This window comes from Malaclemys terrapin, chromosome 8, assembly GCF_027887155.1.
Source record: "Malaclemys terrapin pileata isolate rMalTer1 chromosome 8, rMalTer1.hap1, whole genome shotgun sequence".
Lineage (NCBI taxonomy): Eukaryota > Metazoa > Chordata > Testudines > Emydidae > Malaclemys > Malaclemys terrapin.
Window position 1 is genome coordinate 3,580,718 of NC_071512.1, and position 18,328 is coordinate 3,599,045.

At 43.9% G+C, this 18,328-nt stretch overlaps 1 protein-coding gene across 4 annotated transcripts in view; it reads right to left on the bottom strand.

The window, feature by feature from the left end:
* The window catches only part of SGCD (sarcoglycan delta), a 503,319-nt gene that overhangs the window by 218,138 nt on the left and 266,853 nt on the right, over positions 1 to 18,328 (bottom strand). The window contains exon 1 of one of the 4 annotated variants that reach the window (XM_054037339.1): positions 12,277 to 12,345. The exons of the other annotated variants lie outside the window; for them this stretch is intronic. Within the exon in view, the coding sequence (XP_053893314.1) occupies positions 12,277 to 12,309 (33 nt within the window). The 5' untranslated portion in view covers positions 12,310 to 12,345. Of the gene's footprint in view, positions 1 to 12,276; positions 12,346 to 18,328 lie in introns of those variants that run through there. 4 annotated transcript variants of the gene reach the window in all.

The following is an 18,328-nucleotide window of genomic DNA, read 5'->3' on the forward strand; positions in this document are numbered from 1 at the left end:
TAGGAGAGAGGTTCTGGAGGCCAAATTTAGGCTGCTAGGTAAGAGATTGAAAACCGGGACCTCCATGATAGTATTCTCTGAAATGCTTCCAGTCCCACGCACGGGGCCAGTTAGACAGGGAGAACTGCGGCGTCTCAATGTATGGATGAGATGATGGTGTAGGGAGGAGGGGTTTAGATTTATTAGGAACTGGGGAAACTTTGGGGAAAGGGGGAGCCTATACAGGAAGGATGGGCTCCACCTAAACCAAAATGGAACCAGATTGCTGGTACTTAAAATTAAAAAGGTTTTAGAGCAGTTTTTAAACTAAGGGCTGAGGGAAAGCCGACAGGTGCAGAGGAGCATGTGGTTCGGACAGAGGCATCCCTTTGGGGAGGATCTATTAATGGAGATTCTCTATGTCCTAGTAAGGAGGAGAGGACGGAAGATGATAAAATACAGGTAGGATCTGATGAGAAACAATCAAATGAAAAAAGTCCCATTCAATTACATCATGTAATGGCAGACAGCTAACAAGTGACAAGTTTTTGAAGTGCTTATTTACAAATACTAGAAGTCTAAATGATAAGATGGATGAACTAGAGTGACTCAGATTAAATGAGGATATCGATATAATAGTAAATAAGGAAACATCATTTACTCCTTCTCATAAAACAAGAACTTGGGGTCACCAAATGAAATTAATAGGCAGCAGGTTTAAAATAAACAAAAGGAAGTATTTTTTCACACAATGCACAGTCAACCTGTGGAACTCCTTGCCAGAGGATACTGTAAAGGCCAAGACTATAACAGGATTCCAAAAAGAACTAGATAAGTTCATGGTCTATCAATGGCTATTAGCCAGGATGGGCAGGGATGGTGTCCCTAGCCTCTGTTTGCCAAAAGCTAGGAATGGGTGACAGGGGATGGATCACTTGATGTTTACCTGTTCTGTTCATTCCCTCTGAAGCACCTGGTATTGGCCGCTGTCGGAAGACAGGATGCTGGGCTAGATTGACCTTTGGTCTGACCCAGTATGGCCATTTTTATGTTCTTCTAGAGACACATGTCGCGCTCCCTCCTGATCAGGGTATCTCCACACTGCACAGTTCCTTGACTATACTGTGATTTTCCCAGCAAAAGACAGGCTGCCTAAGCAGGCTTCTCTTTCCTTCTCTTCAGAGACTAACAACAGAATGATAGCCAGTGGTTATAAGTTACCACATAACAGTTCCTATGCCAGTATATTTATTCTTAGGGTATAAGCACTACAGAGAAAACATATTAAAAACAATAAAAGAACCTATACGTATGCTACTAAGCTTACTGGAAATTCCCCCCAAGCTATCTTCAGCATGGGCTCTGGCAGGCGAGTCCCTCATACACCCAAAGAGGTTTCTTTTGTGGTCACAAGCTCATAACCGTCTCAGTTGAGAACTAGCACACACATGAAAAGTTTAGTCCACTCTTTATACAGTTCCAGGATCTTTGATCTGAAGTTTCCAGGAGTACATAATTAGCAGACAATGAGTCTCTCCAGAAAGCATAGTTTCCAAAGGCCTTCCAAGTACTTCCCAAGAAACCCACTTCCCACATAGTGTCCCAGTTTTTGCAACTTCCTAACATTTACATTAATCAAATCCCTAGAAAAGTTACAGATAATCCTACAATAACACAAAAGCAATTGCATTTTTAATACAATGGACACCAAAGGTGTTAAACCTAATTCAATAATTCCATAAAGTTTATCTTAATTTTCTAAGGTTAGTCCAGGATACGATCAGTCTGTCACACCATAATTCCTAATTATAGCATATTTTCTGCATTAATGGCATGATGCAAGTATAGACATGGAGGGTTGACAGCATTAATATTGCCTCTTTTTTTTTTTGCAATGGTATAATTAGTAGGCCAAGTGTATAAATATTGACATTAAAGCTGTGAGGCATTGCACAAACCTCACTGGTACTTAAGGGCATCTGAATGTGAATTGCGTTACCGTCTAACTATTTTGTCATCAAGAAACACATAAAAAGATCCTTGGAGCTCAGCCATTTTGCCGGAGTTGTTTTCATCCCTTCTCATTTGTACACATTATGTTTAAATGTTTTCAAGCCTCAATACTGCGGCTTAAAGGCACTTAGGTTTATAATCATTGAGCCATCCTTTGTGTTGCCTCCAATGCTACCTAAGCTCTATGAACCGTGAAGCATAAACTTGAGATTATATTGACATAATTATCTACATACCTACCGTTATTTCTCAGTGCTGACAGGGTTTGGAGGACTCAGAGAACATTGGAGATATTTGCAATATCAGAACTAAATAAATAATATAAAAGCTCCAGTATCCTAGAAATCAGAGATCAAAATGTGTCAGGATTTCCATTTTGTATGGCAGGGGGCAAGATTATGCCACCCTTATTCATATTGGGTAGCGCCTTGCTCCACAAGTGGCACCTTTGGCTTCAATGGAACCATTTGTGTATTAAGATGTTCCTCAGTGTAAGGCCAAAATTAGGCACAAAATTGGCTGGAACCAGAACACAACAGGTTTAGAATACTCGTAAAAGAGGAAAGGAAATTGGAAACTGTTACTTAAAGTTTGTTGCACTTAAGCTTGACCTGTAGTCAGGCTCACAGTGTTATCCAGTGGCAGCTGAAACCACGTTCTTCAATACTTGCCATTGATATATAAATACACAATTAATTCAGCTTAATGGATAATACCTATTTGCATACCACTACCCTGCCCCCTACACACACAGATCTCGTGCTCTGACAATTTCAAGGACCGTTTTTAAATTCTGAATTAGATAATTCAGCAATCTCTTGTGTTTTCCCATCCTCTGACTATTCGTAAGTATTAACCCATTAACTATTTCAAAATATGAGAATGAGGAGAAAAGGTAATTTCTCACACATTTTGATCTCCGTTTTAATGTGTTCATAAGCAGTTGCAGGCTTGGACCTTAGTTACAGATGTGTGACAATTATTCATACTTGATATATGCATTCATGTAGGATAAAAGTCTAGGATTGATGGGAGCCTGGTCTCTTTAAATTCAGAGGTAATGTAGATACTGAGCTCTCTGATAAGTTAACTCTTTTGGTCAGAGATAGCAAACAAAAGAAAGGTCATATTGGCTCTGTGAAAGGACTTCTCCCAGCAGTGCTGAGGGGGGATGTAATCAGAAAAAAATACAGGGTCCCCATCTTGTTTAACCAATGGCAATTATTACAATAGCCTGCCTTCATTAGTATTCTTTATTATTTGTATTACCATAGCACTTAGGAGCCCTACTCATGGTCTGGGACTCTGCTGCGCTAGATGCTGTACAAACAGAACAAAAGAGATCATAGAATCATAGAATATCAGGGTTGGAAGGGACCTCAGGAGGTCATCTAGTCCAACCCCCTGCTCAAAGCAGGACCAATTCCCAACTAAATCATCCCAGACAGGACTTTGTCAAGCTGGGCCTTAAAAACCTTTAAGGATGGAGATTTCACCACCTCCCTAGGTAACCCATTCCAGTGCTTCACCACCCTGCTAGTGAAATAGTGTTTTCTAATATCCAACCTAGACCTCCCCCACTGCAACTTGAGACCATTGAGATGGCAGTCCTTGCCCCAAAGAGCTTCCAATCTAAGTACAAGACAAGAGACAACAGATGGTTACACACAGACCAGAAGGGGGAATACGAGGCAATATTGGTCAGCATGACCAATGGGCAGTAGTCTGTAAAATAGCCAGTGGGTATTTCATAGGAGATAGGGAGAACCTCATCGGAGAAATGTGTGATGGGGGTCAGGGGACGAAGGAGGAGGGAAAGGATGCGATGTTATAACAAGTAAAGTGACTCCTGTGAGATCCAAGGGATCACAGGCTATAATTAAGTGAGGGCACAAGTCACCAGGGAACCAAAACCAGGGATTTGACTCTGCCTGGCTGGGTGGCTGAAAGGGTCAGAAGGGAGAAAAGGAGAAAGCACTCTCTAGAAATCTGAGGTATTGTTTATTCCCTGTAACTGAACCCCAGGGGAGGATACACAGGGGCTCGGGAGGTGAGGCGCTTTCTGGCCCTGTGATAGCCAGCAAAGCATTCAAGTATGTGCTTCACTTTAATGGGCCGCCCCACTGAATCTGCATATGTACCTGACATAAGATCCCTGTAATCGAATGCTAAACTGTATTATACTATTCAGCCTCTAGGTGGTGGTGTGTGTAACAGACCTTAGTGTTAAGCACTTTGGGGTATGTCTACACTGAGATAAAAAAAACCTGGCATTGAGTCTCAGAGCCCTGGTCACTGGCTTGGGCAATGGGGCTAACACCTTCAGTGTAGATGTTTGGGCTCGGGGTGGAGCCCGGGCTCGGAGATCTTCCCTGCCTTGCGGTGTCTCTGTTACCAGACCATATCTGTTAAAGAAGCCTCACCCGCGAGTAGCAGCCCTGCAACCTGCCATGTACAAGGCATAAGTGACAATCCCAGCCTTACCTATCCCCCCCGACTTCAAAGCATTCTGGATCTGGCTCTGATTTTTGCAATTTGTCCCCAACTGTGGTTAACACACAGCAGCAGACTGACAGCTAAAGTGAGACAGGGTAAAAACGGGCCACATCTTAAAAGCAGTGCTGATAGTAATGCTGAGTTAATCCAGTAGTCTGAGTGGCTTCTATAACACTGCTAAAATAACAGACACGCCAGCAGAGCCACTCCGAGAGGAACAAAAACTGAAATCTTAAAAGAGGACTGGGGGGGCAGATTTTGCCCTCGGTTACACCTCGGTAAACCCAGAGTAACTCCAATGACCTCAACTTTGTTACTGGAGCCAAAGGATTTCCCCCAGATGTAGACAGAAGCTGGCCCGGTGTGCGGAGAGGTGAGGCTCTGAACGGCATGGTTTGCCCTAAGGGCTGGGGACAATACAGTGAAAGTGGATCCGAAAGGTATAAATCCTCCCATCTCTGCTCTGTGATGAAGCACCACACCCTGCTGACACAAAACAAGCATCACATTCCCAGGTGTTAGGCAGCCAGAGATTTAGCGCGTTGGCGCTCAGCCTTCAGAGAATTATCAGGTCATCGCCATTACTGCACACTTGCTGCCAAACGCCTGGATCTGACAGAGGACCCTTCTGCACTCCGGGTCCCACTATCAGACCGGCCCCCGAGGTGGATTAGAAGCCAAGAGAGGAGGCGGTGGGTATGGCGAGGTATGTCTACATTGCAATGAAAAGCCACGGCTGGCCCATATCAGCTGACTTGGGCTCGCGGGGCTATAACATTGCAGTGTAAATGTCTGGGTTTGGGCTGGAGCCTGGGTTATGGGACCCCACATGGGGGAGGGTCCCAGAGCCCAGGCTCCAGCCTGAGCCCAAATGTCTATACTACAATGTGATAGCTCTGCTACCTGAGCCAGCTGACATGGGCCAGTCACACTTGTTTTATTGCAATGTAGACATACCCACAGAGTTTTCATTTCCTGCACGGAGAAGGGCTGGAGGCAGGGGAGATTTCTGAGTCAGCTTCCCAGGTGTAACCTGCCAATAACATGGACAATGCTCAGTGTTATACATGCTGACCCAAAGTACTTGTGATAGGCGATTCTCCAGGTCCAGGACCTGTGAATTCCCTGAACTCATTTATAGATCCTAACTTCACTAATCAGAAAGCCTCTGCATCAGGTCTCACCAAGGCTATTTCCCCAGCAGCAACAGTGCGGCCTGCCCCTTCAGCCAAACACCGATTGTCATGCAATACACTCCGCCCCCACCAACCCACACCTGCTAATTAGTCTGATGATTTCTATCATTTGCAGGTTCTTCATGGAAATAATTTAAGGCGTACAGACCAGCAGAGCTTGTTATTAGGTAAGATGGAAAGTGTTCCTTTTCATTTCTCCGGCAACACTAATGTAATTACCCTGAATCATTCTCAGACTACGTAGGCTGTAATTTTCAAGGCAATATTACCATTAGAGAGTCCTGTTCCGTGAGATGGCATGGGACTTCCTTACATTCTAGAGGATATTCATCAATAGTCTGAAATGTCTTCATTGACGTTTTTAAACAGAAGGCATGTCCCCATACACAGACACACAACCTTACCCACCCCTCCCCCTATGCTTAGCAGGGCTGTCATGAGAAATGCAAAAAAAGAGACCTTCAAGATTAATATTATACGGATGTAAGAGCAAATATTCTGTTGGCAAGGACAATAATTATTCTTCTATTAAAGTCTTAATGTTTCCCATACTTGTTACCCTTATCCGAGCAGCCCTGGCCTTTATTCATTCAGAAATCAGGTTAAATGCACGCAGCTGCTCTACAAGCTTCATTCTGATATACTGCCCTGATGAAGAAAAATCTCCACCTTGGCCTGGAATAATTATCTTCCAGAGGTGAAAGGTTCGGTTTCCCTACTGGTTCCATCATGCTCCTCTTTCTGAGTACAGACATGTCGTGCTACCTAAATGTAATGCAGGTACAGTCGCTGGTCAAACTAGCAGTCTGTGTATAGCACAACCATCTCCCTTTCACTCCTCATTATTTTTATTCTGTTGGGAAAGAAAGCTCCGCTTGTTTCTGCTACTCGCTGTACTTTTATTATATCGTGGGATATGAGACCATCTGATGCAAGAGAATTTGGTTCTACAGAGCACCCTTCGTAAGCAGCATCTCTGTATTTTTACAAAGCAATTAGTGAGATATTGGTAGAACAGTAACTGGACAATCCGTTAGCCCACAGACTGCCTCGGACGCTGCCATCTAGTTTAATTAATTGGGGTACATCATCCTGGATGCCACGACTTGCAGATAATACCATGGAATCTTTCACTACCTGCTTGACAGCTACTTGAGATGAGCAGAACTGACCACAGTGCAGTGTGTCTAAAGGAAAGGGGAGCGCTCTGCTGAATGAGCATCGGCATCCCCCAAACCCTCTTCCCGCTGCAGTGTCAGCCACTGGCCGTGAGGTCAGTACCCCACCAGGAGTGGGGTTTGTAATCCAGACCCTGCGGCAAGGAGACAACAGTGCGACTCATTGAGTTACACACATCCTTTGGTCAAAGGGTGCAGATTCTTCCTCTCTGCCGCCACCCCGCAACGCGTCAGTAAGAGGAGATTAGACACCTGCAGTGGTACATAGCACATCTCATGGCTCTATACAGGTATGGAGGAAAGGGGCGATGCTGTTGTGCCTCTCAAGATAATATATCAAGTCTCAGTAAAAAGAGACTGAGAAGAAAGGCTTAAAAGGGTGCTTGACAGGATCATCAAACTAGACCAATGTCCCCTGGGGACCAGTGGAGAACAAAGGCAATGCTCCAAGAAACCTTTCGATGACTGGCTGAGAGGAAATCTTGCCTGGTCTCGATGACTCCAGACTCAATAGGGGCGAGGGATATATTTTCTGGGTGTTTACCTTGAAGTTCATGGAGACACCATTGGGCAAAAATTCCAGAATCTCAACAATCCTTACAGATCTGCATCAGCTCTGTTGATCCCTGAATCTGTGTTTAAAATCCAACCAAATGGAGGAGTGTTTTCCACTGGCACAATGTCCCCTAGCATGGAAATCACATGAACGGAGAATCCTTTTCTCTTCCACTGTAACTGTTCCTTCTCAAATTCCAGGCTGATAAATTTTGCCTTCCAGGGTTCTGGATGACCTACTGGACCCCGAGTTAGGGGATTTTTTTCTGTGTGGCAGAATCTTAGCAGTTCTGTCAATTAGGACAAGAGTCAGATTGGCAGTCTTTTGGGTTTGCTAGGAATAGAAACCATTTGAACAGAGACCATTGAGACGGGCAAAGAAGATGCGTGTCTTGTGAATGATCTGGAGGTTCAAAGGGGGTCTGTCTTCAGTTATCCAAATCTTTCTGTTAAGAGGGATGATGCTATTGGATTGAGGCTCCACTCTGCTGCCACTGAGTTTGCCCTTGATGTGGAGGGCGTGCAGGGATGGAAGCTCTCTCCCCCTACCAAGCTGGGGAGGGGATTGAGCTTTCCTGGAGTGGAGAATCAACCAGGACCCTCCCTGCCTAAGGAGATCTGCCACAGCAACCAGACTCTTTGTCCTAATTCAAAGACAGTATCTTTCTTGTTTAAAAATTATAAATAAAGCTGCCACAGCTCTTCCAACCCACCGCACCAGACTGCTGCAGACTTTAGGTCCAGTGTGATGCACGTTACACGGGGTCTTGCAGATGTAGTGTTATGGCAATGAGCTCTGGACCCTTCCAAGGCAGAGATGGAGGGGAAAAAACTGTCTATCCCATCAGCGGGAGGGGCTTAGGGCCAGATTTTTAAAAGGTATTCTGGCACCTGACTCCCATTGAAATCAATGGGAGTTAGGCACCTAAATATCTTTAAAAATTTGACTCTTAGTCTTCACTCCAGAGATGGACAGGTCTGGTACTGCCCCCAAATCTCTGGTTAACTAAAGACCCCTGGTAAGGATCAATGGATCTGAATATGAAAAAGAATATATGGTTTCAAGCCAATATTTGAAGTGGCATGTGTGTATTCCCTTCTCTTCCTCTAAAGATTTAAGATTCAATTCACTATTGAGTCCTTGCAATTTTCTTTTTCTTCTAAGCTTCTTTCTCGTAGGAGAGCCTATAATTATAATCATGGATTGTCTAAGAGCACAGTGGTTCACACTCCAGCAACCTTCTCCTATACAAAACTGCAGAAATCTTTATTATGACTCTGGAAGAACAGATGCACTTTAATTCCTTAACAAACTACTGTGGATAAATGAAAAGTTCATCTTTACGGCCAGGCTTTATTCCTACTGTAACCAAATGCACAATACAGGTGGAAACTTCTCCAGGTTTGGCTGCTTTGGAATTTTCATCATTCCAACCAAAGTATCCTGATGTGAACAGCGGTGACGCATGTCATGTCCCGCCCTTAATGCTAAAAATAACCCCCATGCGCTCCAGATACTCTCCAATGGGAGAAATAGGTGAGGAGAAGGCAAGCAGGGCTGAGGGATAGTTGGGGGTTGGACTAGATGACCTCCTGAGGTCCCTTCCAACCCTGATAGTCTATGAAGCACTGACTCCTCCACCCAAGCACTCTTGTTGGGCAGAGTAGCAGGCGCAAAGGCAAGTAAGCCGTTCCTTTTCAAGAGCTAACAGTAATTTATCTGCAGGATAACAGGGAGCAATGTCTCCTAGGGCTTCCCTTGGGCTGGTGCCACTGTCATACGACCCCTTGCTAAAATTACAATCTAGCCCTAAGAGATATTGCATTTTTACCCTGGTAGTTAAAAGTCCTGCATGGCATCCTCTAATCGTTCGGAAATGCCCGTCCATCTCATGTCACATCGCTTAAATGGAGATAGGTTTATCTCATAGAACTGGAAGGGACCTTGAAAGGTCATCGAGTCCAGTCCCCTGCCTTCACAGCAGGACCAAGTACCGTCCCTGATAGATTTTTGCCCCAGATCCCTGAATGGCCCCCTCAAGGGTTGAACTCACAACCCTGGGTTTAGCAGGCCAATGCTCAAACCACTGAGCTATCGGTATGGTGGCATGGGAGTAAACTTCCCTCACATTTAGAAATAAGGAAATAAGATGCAGTTATATTCCAAAGTGTTAAACTAAATCCCTTTCCCACTAAACCACTTGCCAAATACAAAGTTAATCTAATGAATGGCTTAATGGTTTTGCATCATTCTGCCTTACGGAAGAGATGCATAGATGAAATCAATGCGGGACATTTATTCACCATTGCTTATGAAACATTTTTTAAAGGATGCTGAAATTTAAGTAACAGGTAACCTACTGTGCCGTCACGATGCCATGTAACGTCTGCAGCAGACCTACTGCTTGAGAAGGCCAGAGGTTGAGAGTTTCTCAATAGAGTAGTAAATGAGTATCTGAACTACTGGCCTGAAATAGCACTGGCCTGTTCTCACATCAGCCTCACTGAACATTCTCACTTAACTATCACTCTGACTATTCATCATCACAGAAATAAAAAAAACAAAACAGCGCTACATTGACTGTAGAACTCCCCGTCTGCACAACCACAGAGAGGTTAAATCCATTCACTGTAACAAAACAGCAAAGAGTTCCGCTGCCTTCACAGAAATCACACAGGCTTTTAGGCCTTCAAAAGAAAGGAAGTGGCGGGTGCAGGGAACACGACATTGAGTATTTTCTGGAACACTGCCAGAGTTTTGCCAGTTTTTCATCTGGTACAAACTATCTCCCAGTCTCGTGTCCCTGTTCACTTACCTGTTTTTATTATTTTACTGCAGAAACTCCACTGCAAATCTTTCAAAAAGTTAACAGGCCTGTCCAGAAAGCATAAGAACCAGCCTTGCTAGTCAGAATTTTAATGCCCTATGTTACCACAAGTGTGCTATTTTTATAACGGTTAGCAGCCCTCAATCACCAGCCTCCCAGTAACTGTGTAAGATATGACAGGGGGGCTGGCACATTTACATTCAAAGTTATAGTGCCTGAAGACTCCAAAAACAAATCAATAGAAACACACACATACATTAGATGTGCCTTTGTGCACTCAGGATTTATTTAATATGTCATGATGTGTCCCAGAAACAGCAGGAGTAACCTACATGCTTCAAAGCAATAATTACTTTGAATAGGCAATTAACAAGAAACTTGTGCTGTGTCTCTTTATTCATAGCATCAGAGCATTCATAGCATACGTCACCCTCGTGGGCCTGTCATCAATGAATTCCTAAGCACTTTGCAAAGAGGTACCATCGCTGGGCCTGATTCTGATCTTACACCAATTCCAGAGTGGTGAAACTCACCCTAAAGCTCTCTGATGCTTAACTTGTTTGGCACGTGTACACTCCTGATATGCAATTAACCTCATATAGCTGTCAAATTTACCACCTAGCTATCAAGTACTTTTAAATATGGGGGGCGGGAAATCTTCCATAATCAGATACATTCCTCTTCAGGGATATTTAGAATCATATGTCCTTGCCACAAAACAACTTTGGAATAATTTTGATTTGAAATCTGTTCATTCTTACAATTATTATTACATAATAGTAGAGACTACAGGCTCCAACCAAGATCAAAGGCCCAGTGTGCTAGGCACTGTACAAACACACAGAGTAAGCCATCACTGCACAGGTAACTTGGGTCTGAGAACCTGGGTTAGCCTCGCCCAAGTGTAAGTGAACACCAAAGCCTTCCCCGTGTTACTGTATCCTCACTGTTTCTGCACTCACCTGTGTGTGGGGGGGAGGGGGGGCATATTCCATAGTTCCTTGCGCTGAGATGCTCCAGGATTCTTCCCCAGTCAATTGTGTACTTTGTGAGAGAATCTGTCTGTCTTTCTGGGTGGGGTGGGCGGGGTGGGGCGGGGCAGCGGATAGGGGAAAGACATGGGAGGATTATCAGTACTCAAGTGATTTTAGCTGCATGCTCACTGCAAAATGGGCAAGTTCAAGTCGGAGTGAAAGCAGCGCTGGTCAGCTATCCCAGGCTTAAAGCACCTCTAACCCCATGTTAGAGGATGGTGTGTGTGGATGGCTTTAAAACTCCCTGTAAGAGCCCAGGTTAACTGTGCAGTGAAGAAATGGCCGAAGTGAAAGAGAATCCCTGTCCCTTTTTACAGTCTAAATAGACAAGACAGAGAAAAGGTGGGAGGGGCAAGAGATGTGAAGTGACTTGCCCAAAATCACAACAGCAGAAGCAGGATTAAAATCCAGGTCTCTAGACTCCAAGTCCAGCTCTATCCACCAGGCCATGCTGCTGCCAAAATTACCCATAAATCCCCAGTCTATTTGTTTAGGGTATTTTGCTAAACTAAATCACAAGGCCAAATCCTCAGCTGGTGTGACTCTGCATAGCTGCCTTGATTTCAGTGGGGCTATCGCCATTTAGCCCAGCTGAGAACCTGACACTTGAACTTCATTCGTATATTGACATCTATTGGTTCTATTTCATACCCTAAAGATAAAAGCTAAATATCATCTGCCTCAGTGATCCGTTTTTAAGAACCATCCTGTTTGAATTTATTAACACTCGAAAAAATAACTGCATAAATCCTCCCATCTTCCTACATGCAAATTTGCATGATTAGCTGGAAAAAAAAAATCCACACCTGTACCTTTTAACAGCAAATAGTGTTTATGATCAAATAAAAAAGATCATTAAGTAAATTTAACTGATTTCAAAATAAACGAATTAGAAGGCAAGGATGGTCTCTTTATGGAACATAAAAAGGGTCTACTGTTTCCAAAATACTATCAAGCTGTATAATTATGCCCATGCTTTGCATGCCCACATATTTACCTGAAGCTTTATCACGTCAGCCAACACATCCATAGTATTTTTGACATAAGACTGTAATTTCACAATAATTAAATGATACAAGATGCTCTATGATTGTTGCTGAGTTCTCATCCTTGACAACGATGCAGAGGAGGAAGATTAAGTCAATAGGACTGCTTATGTGTGCAAAGTTACACATAAGCTTAAGTCTGTGCAGGATCCGTGCCAAAATGTGTAGGAAAATATAGCAGCCATGATGCCTTCAGTAATGCTCCATATGCAACACTGGACACTGCAACCTGTGTTCCTCAGAGAGGGAATTTCAATCCAATGAGATTTCATCCAGGTGACTAGTTAAGTTTTAGAATAGGTTATCAATAAGTACCTGTTAGGAAACTCCCCAAAGTAATCATGCACACCAAATAGCTTAGCAAAGAATCTAGACATGAATGCATTGGCAAAATACTTTTCTTCCTCCTGAGCTGATGGTTCAGAAGGACAGACATGAAATAAAATTAGCTAGCACTCCGTCTGCTTCTTCAAGGCAAAGATTCAAATGATGAAGCTGTTCTGAATAGTCTCTAGTAAAGAAACTGCAGCAGTGCAAGAAGTTGCTATTGATTCAAAGTGAGAGAAATCACGCTGGGTTTGAGCTAGCTGGCAAAGTGCTGTGAGAAGAATTTCCATGATGTCAAAAATCCTTTGCTATCACTGATCTTGGCATTACTTCCTCTTGACTTGATAAGAAAAATGAGCTCTGATCACGTTCCTCTGATGCCTTTTGTTGCTTCTTAGATGAATATTCTGCAAGTGCATATAAAATGTTTGACAGCAGCAATTTATTTTCTGTCTATTTCAAAAAAAGGACCGCAGGTAGTAAGGGTTTGGTAGTGGGAGCTGGAAGCAAAGCCTCCCTGACAGCAATGAGTTTTCATTTTTTCCCCTTTACCTTTTGCTACCAACAAGGCACAACAGGATGCACATTAAGAAGCTTTTAGTTCTCTGACTCACATCCTCTGCTGCTACACCCCCCATATCACCCCTCACTGGGCCAGATTCTCAGCTTCACCTGGTTTGCACTGGACACTGCTGTGGAAGGGTTCCCCAAGCCAAATGGTCTAGACTACACTAGCAGGCTGTGGCCTGAAAGCATAATACAACCACCAGGGAATCACTGGAGTGAAGTGCGTTACATCCACAAACCCCTTCTCCTGGCCACACCCCCGACATATCCTTTGGACCAGGGCTGGCCAAACTTACTGGCCCTCCGAGCCACATATGACACTCTTCAGAAGTCCGAGAGCCGGGCCACACCTGCTGGGAACGTGGGTTGGGGCTTCATCCCTGCTCCTGCTGAAGCCCCGAGCCCTGGCAGGTGTGCCCCGCAGGGCTGAAGCCCCAAGAACCCCCTCCCAGCTGGGCAGAAGCCCCTACCACACCACCCCAGTGCAAGGCAGAGGTCCTGAGTCCTCCCATCCCCGAGTCTGATAGATGGAGAATGGGGGAACTTAGGGGGCTCAGTGAGCCGCACTTTAATGGTAAAAGAACCACATGTGCCTCGTGAGCAACAGTTTGGCCACCCCTGCTTTAGACCAGCCCTGACATCCAGGGATTTCTTCATGCCAGAGTCACCCCTGAGAAGCCAGGATTTGTTACACTCCTTTTGCACACCCACTGGAGAGCAAACCATGCGAGTTACACTACTTTACCTCGTATACCCATTCTCTATCTTCCACCGACTGTGAAACTTAAACCACCATTACTACACACCGCCACTGAATTTGTCACAGCCAATTCCATAAGAGTGGCACTCAGTACCAACGCTGTATTTTGCCTGGTGTCCCAAGCAACACTGTAATGTGGATTATTATTAATTATTTGTATTTCAGTAGCATCTAGAGCAGGGGTCTGCAACCTACGGCATGCAGGGATGTGCTGGCCGCCGCTTCCCGCAGCTCCCATTGGCTGGGAACGGTGAACCGTGGCCACTGGGAACTGTGCCTGCGGACAGTCAACATAAACAAAATGTCTCGTGGCCCGCCAGCGGATTACCCTGATGGGCCACATGCCGAAGGTTGCCGACCCCTGATCATGAGGACCCAGCTAAGATTGGGGTCCCATTGTTCTGGGTGCTGTAAAAACACAGAGTAAGAGACAATCCCCTGCCTTGAAGAGATAAACAGATGAGACAGACACAGGTGATAGGTCTACACTTACAGAGGGTACAGACACCACACACTCAGCTAGCATGGGTATAAATAGCACTGATCCCCTAGGATATATACCCCCCTACACAGCTCTCTACACAACAAAGCAGTGCCTTCGACATCTAAAGAACTATTTTTAGCAGTGTAGCGTCCCGCTGCCAGAGCCTTTCCCCACTGCTGGACCTTTCACTGTCCTGGGGAGCTACACACCGCAGCGAGTGTAGACACAGCCTGCCTTTCTCTGCAGGGTGTCGCTGCATATACCCTCCATGCTGCTGCAAGCGTAGACAAGGTCAAAGAGTAGGAGAAAGGCAATCTTACTAACCCCATTCTACAGATCGGGGACTGGAGGCACAAACAGATCAGGGGCTGGATTTGTTAAAGGTATTTAGGTGCATAATGATGCACATAGATGTCTAGCTGCATTTTCAAAAGCACTTAGGTGCCTAACTCCCATGGACTTCCATGGAAATTAGGTGCTGAGGAACTTCCATGAGGGGCCTATCTTCACTTTTAGACACCCAAATACCTTTAAAAATCGGGCCTCTAAGTGATTTGCCCACAGTTACCCAGAGAGTCTGTGTCAAAGCTGGGAACTGACCCCAAATCTCCAGAGACCCAGTTCAGCGCTTTAACCACAAGAGCACCCTTCCTGGGTAATGTCTGCAGACGCCTCAGGATGGTGCTGCTCGTCCTTAGTATTGCCCTTAAGGCAGAATTTGCAGCACTTGTGCACTGGGTGGGGGAGAGTTGGCACATTTTCCCACACTCAGTGCACTCTGGAATAGCGGCGGCAGTTCTACAAGGCCACAGCCACTACGAACGTTGATTTCAAGGGGAGACAGGATAAGAATCCGACCAGAGAGAACTTGGCACGGGGTCTGGGTGCGTCCCATGAAGTTTTTAATTGGTTGCCTATAAACTGAAGTCAAAAGGTTGCTTTGAAGCCCCACACAGACATGAGAGCAAATTCATCTCCACTGTAACTTCACTCAAGTAGGTGAGGGTACTGGAGGAATGAATGCAGCCTTTTCCCAGAGTGTGTATATTTTGCTGAGGGTTTTATTTTAGTATTTGACAAGATCATTTCTATTCTTAAAGTGGCTGCTCTTTGGGAGCAGGGAGTTTGTGTCTGCCTTCCAACCTTCCTTATAGCCACAGATTTTTAAAGCCAGAAAGAACCACTGTGAACATCCACCTTGGCCTCCTGCACAACACAGAGCACAGAACCTCACCCCATGCCCCATTCTTTTCAGGTGTACAACCAACTTAATAGGTGTATGGCTGGAGTTTCCCCCATCTATTCAACTGCTGTATTCATGATGTTTAGTTCGCTTGTTTCTTTCATGCCCAATTATTGTTTTAAGGAGGCTGTTGGTCACTATCACTGGTCAAAGGTATGAAACCAGATGCCCAAAACTCAGTCAGACCTGCAGGGTGATAATCGTCCACTATACACGGGGTACTGCAGCCAGGCCCTGGTCTAAGAGTGGAGGATTGCAGAATTCTACCCTGGGATAGATAAAGGCACAAGGCCTGACACCTGAAGGGGTTGGGATAATCAGAGAAAAGGGACAGAGGAAAAGCTAGCCCTGTAACCATGAACAACACATTTGAAAATCTAACTCCAGTCGTGAAATGATGAGCACTTTCAAATATCCAGCCCTATAACTTCTTAATCATTCCCAGTATTATAAAGCAGCTCTGAATATAATCTTCTTTCAACTGCATCATTCTCATAGCATAGCTCAGTTGACATGGCATATGTGACGTGGCATCTCTATTTCGCAGCTTTGAACTTTAATTACTTAAATGTAATAACGTATAGGGTGTGTGTATACATATATTTGTAATATTAAATGTAATCAACAGATTTTTCATTTTAGAGCTCAGTTTCTGCAGGAGTTCATGCTCAGATAATTAAAAGCGTAGGAAGAGCTAAAATCAGTATTAATTACAACAAAAGTAGAAATTAATTCTATGTTTAACCATTGTTTTTGCTTGAAAAAACTGACCTTGCAGACAGCATATCAAAAGCAAGTAGGTCATGCAGAGATGCAGAGATACAAAAGGTACACACCACAGTAAAGGTGCTTTTAAACTGAATAAACATTAGTTTCAGAGCTCTTTTCCCTAACTCACTGGGTTTCCATTTGATATCACAAAATTGCCAATCAAGCACCAAGAAGAAGACTGATTAAGGTGAAGCCAGGAGAACATAAAATACATAATGCTACTATTATGCTTATGATTGAATGTGGGATTAGAATCACATGATTACCAAACCCAACTTTGTCTGTTTCCCGCTGCACAACAAAAGGAGCTTAGTAGTATAACTGAGAGACATTATTCTTCAGTCTCTCCAAAAAGTCTGAAATACAGGCATGCCTGAGCTGAGATTAAGAACTGTGCAATGAGATGCCAGTTGGCTACAACGGGCATGGAAGCAGAGGTGGTAATACACCTTAATTGCCTTAACTAAACAGAATCATGCTAAAAATTGCATTAAATCCCCAGCATTAAAATAACAGCATGAACACTTGAAAGAATCTCACATTTTTCACTGTTTGTCCCATGGGAAAATCATGGCTTCATATCACAAGAGTATGTGGGACTGGGACATGTGCAAAACACATGGAATTCTCTACTTTCCAATTATTTCTATCTTGCTTTTGCTGCTTTGAAAATTCAAGGCTGGCAGAATCATTGGCACAGCAAGTGAGACTAAGCAATCTACAACTGTGTCTGCCACATACTTTAGTCTAAATTTGCTGGAAAAGAAGAACCTCTTTCAAAACTGTAACACCTCAGGAATCATTGGGTTTTTAAATTTATTATTATTAAATATTTATAGTGTGGTAGCACCAAGACGCCTAATCCAGTTTGGACCCCATTGTGGTAGGTGCTGTTCAAACATATCAGGGCCCCATTTAGAGAGGGTTCAGAGAAGAGCCATGAGAATGATTAAAGGATTGGAGAACCTGCCTTATAGTGATAGACTAAAGGAACTCAATCTATTTAGCTTAATAAAAAGAAGGGTAAGGGGTGACTTGGTTACAGATTATAAGTACCTACATGGGGAACACATATTTAATAATGGGCTTTTTGGTCTAGCAGAGAAAGGAATAACATGGTCCAATGGCTGGAATTTGAAGCTAGGCAAATTCAGACTGAAAATTAGGCATACATTGTTAACGGTGAAAGTAATTAACCATTGGAACAATTTATCAAGGGTTGTGGTGGATTCTCCATCACTGGCAATTTTAAAATCTCTAAAAGATCTGTTCTAGGAATTATTTTAAGGATGTTCTATGGTCTGTGCTGTATAGATCCAGACTAGATGATCACAATGGTGCCTTAAAATCTATGAATCTATACTAAGGAAAACTAGTGGCACTGAAAAACACCCATTAATTAAATGAAAGAAAGGATAAACAAATCTCTAATGGGAGTCTCAAGAATGTCTCTCTCTGATGAAGCATCATCAGCCACTTCCCAAGAAAACATTGAAAATATCAGTGTGCCATCTCAGTGGAAACTTCAGTCTGTGGGAAAATGAGGCCAGCTACACAGTGTAACAGTTAAGCACTCAGTAACTAAAACATTGAGAAACTTATACTGTAATGTTTGCAAACACTAATAATGGATAATTGCAACTCTGGCCATGACTCACGTTCTAATTCAGTCTGGACAATGCCTCCACAGGAAATAAACCTGGTCCTCTGTCAAGATAACAATGCCAGCCCCTTTTTCAAATATCTCAAAAGTTCACAGGTTTGACCACAGGTCCCATCAAATTCAAATAACTGCTCTGCTCTATGTCACTCAGACCGGGATCCTCCAACACACAGTACTTCCATATGCCA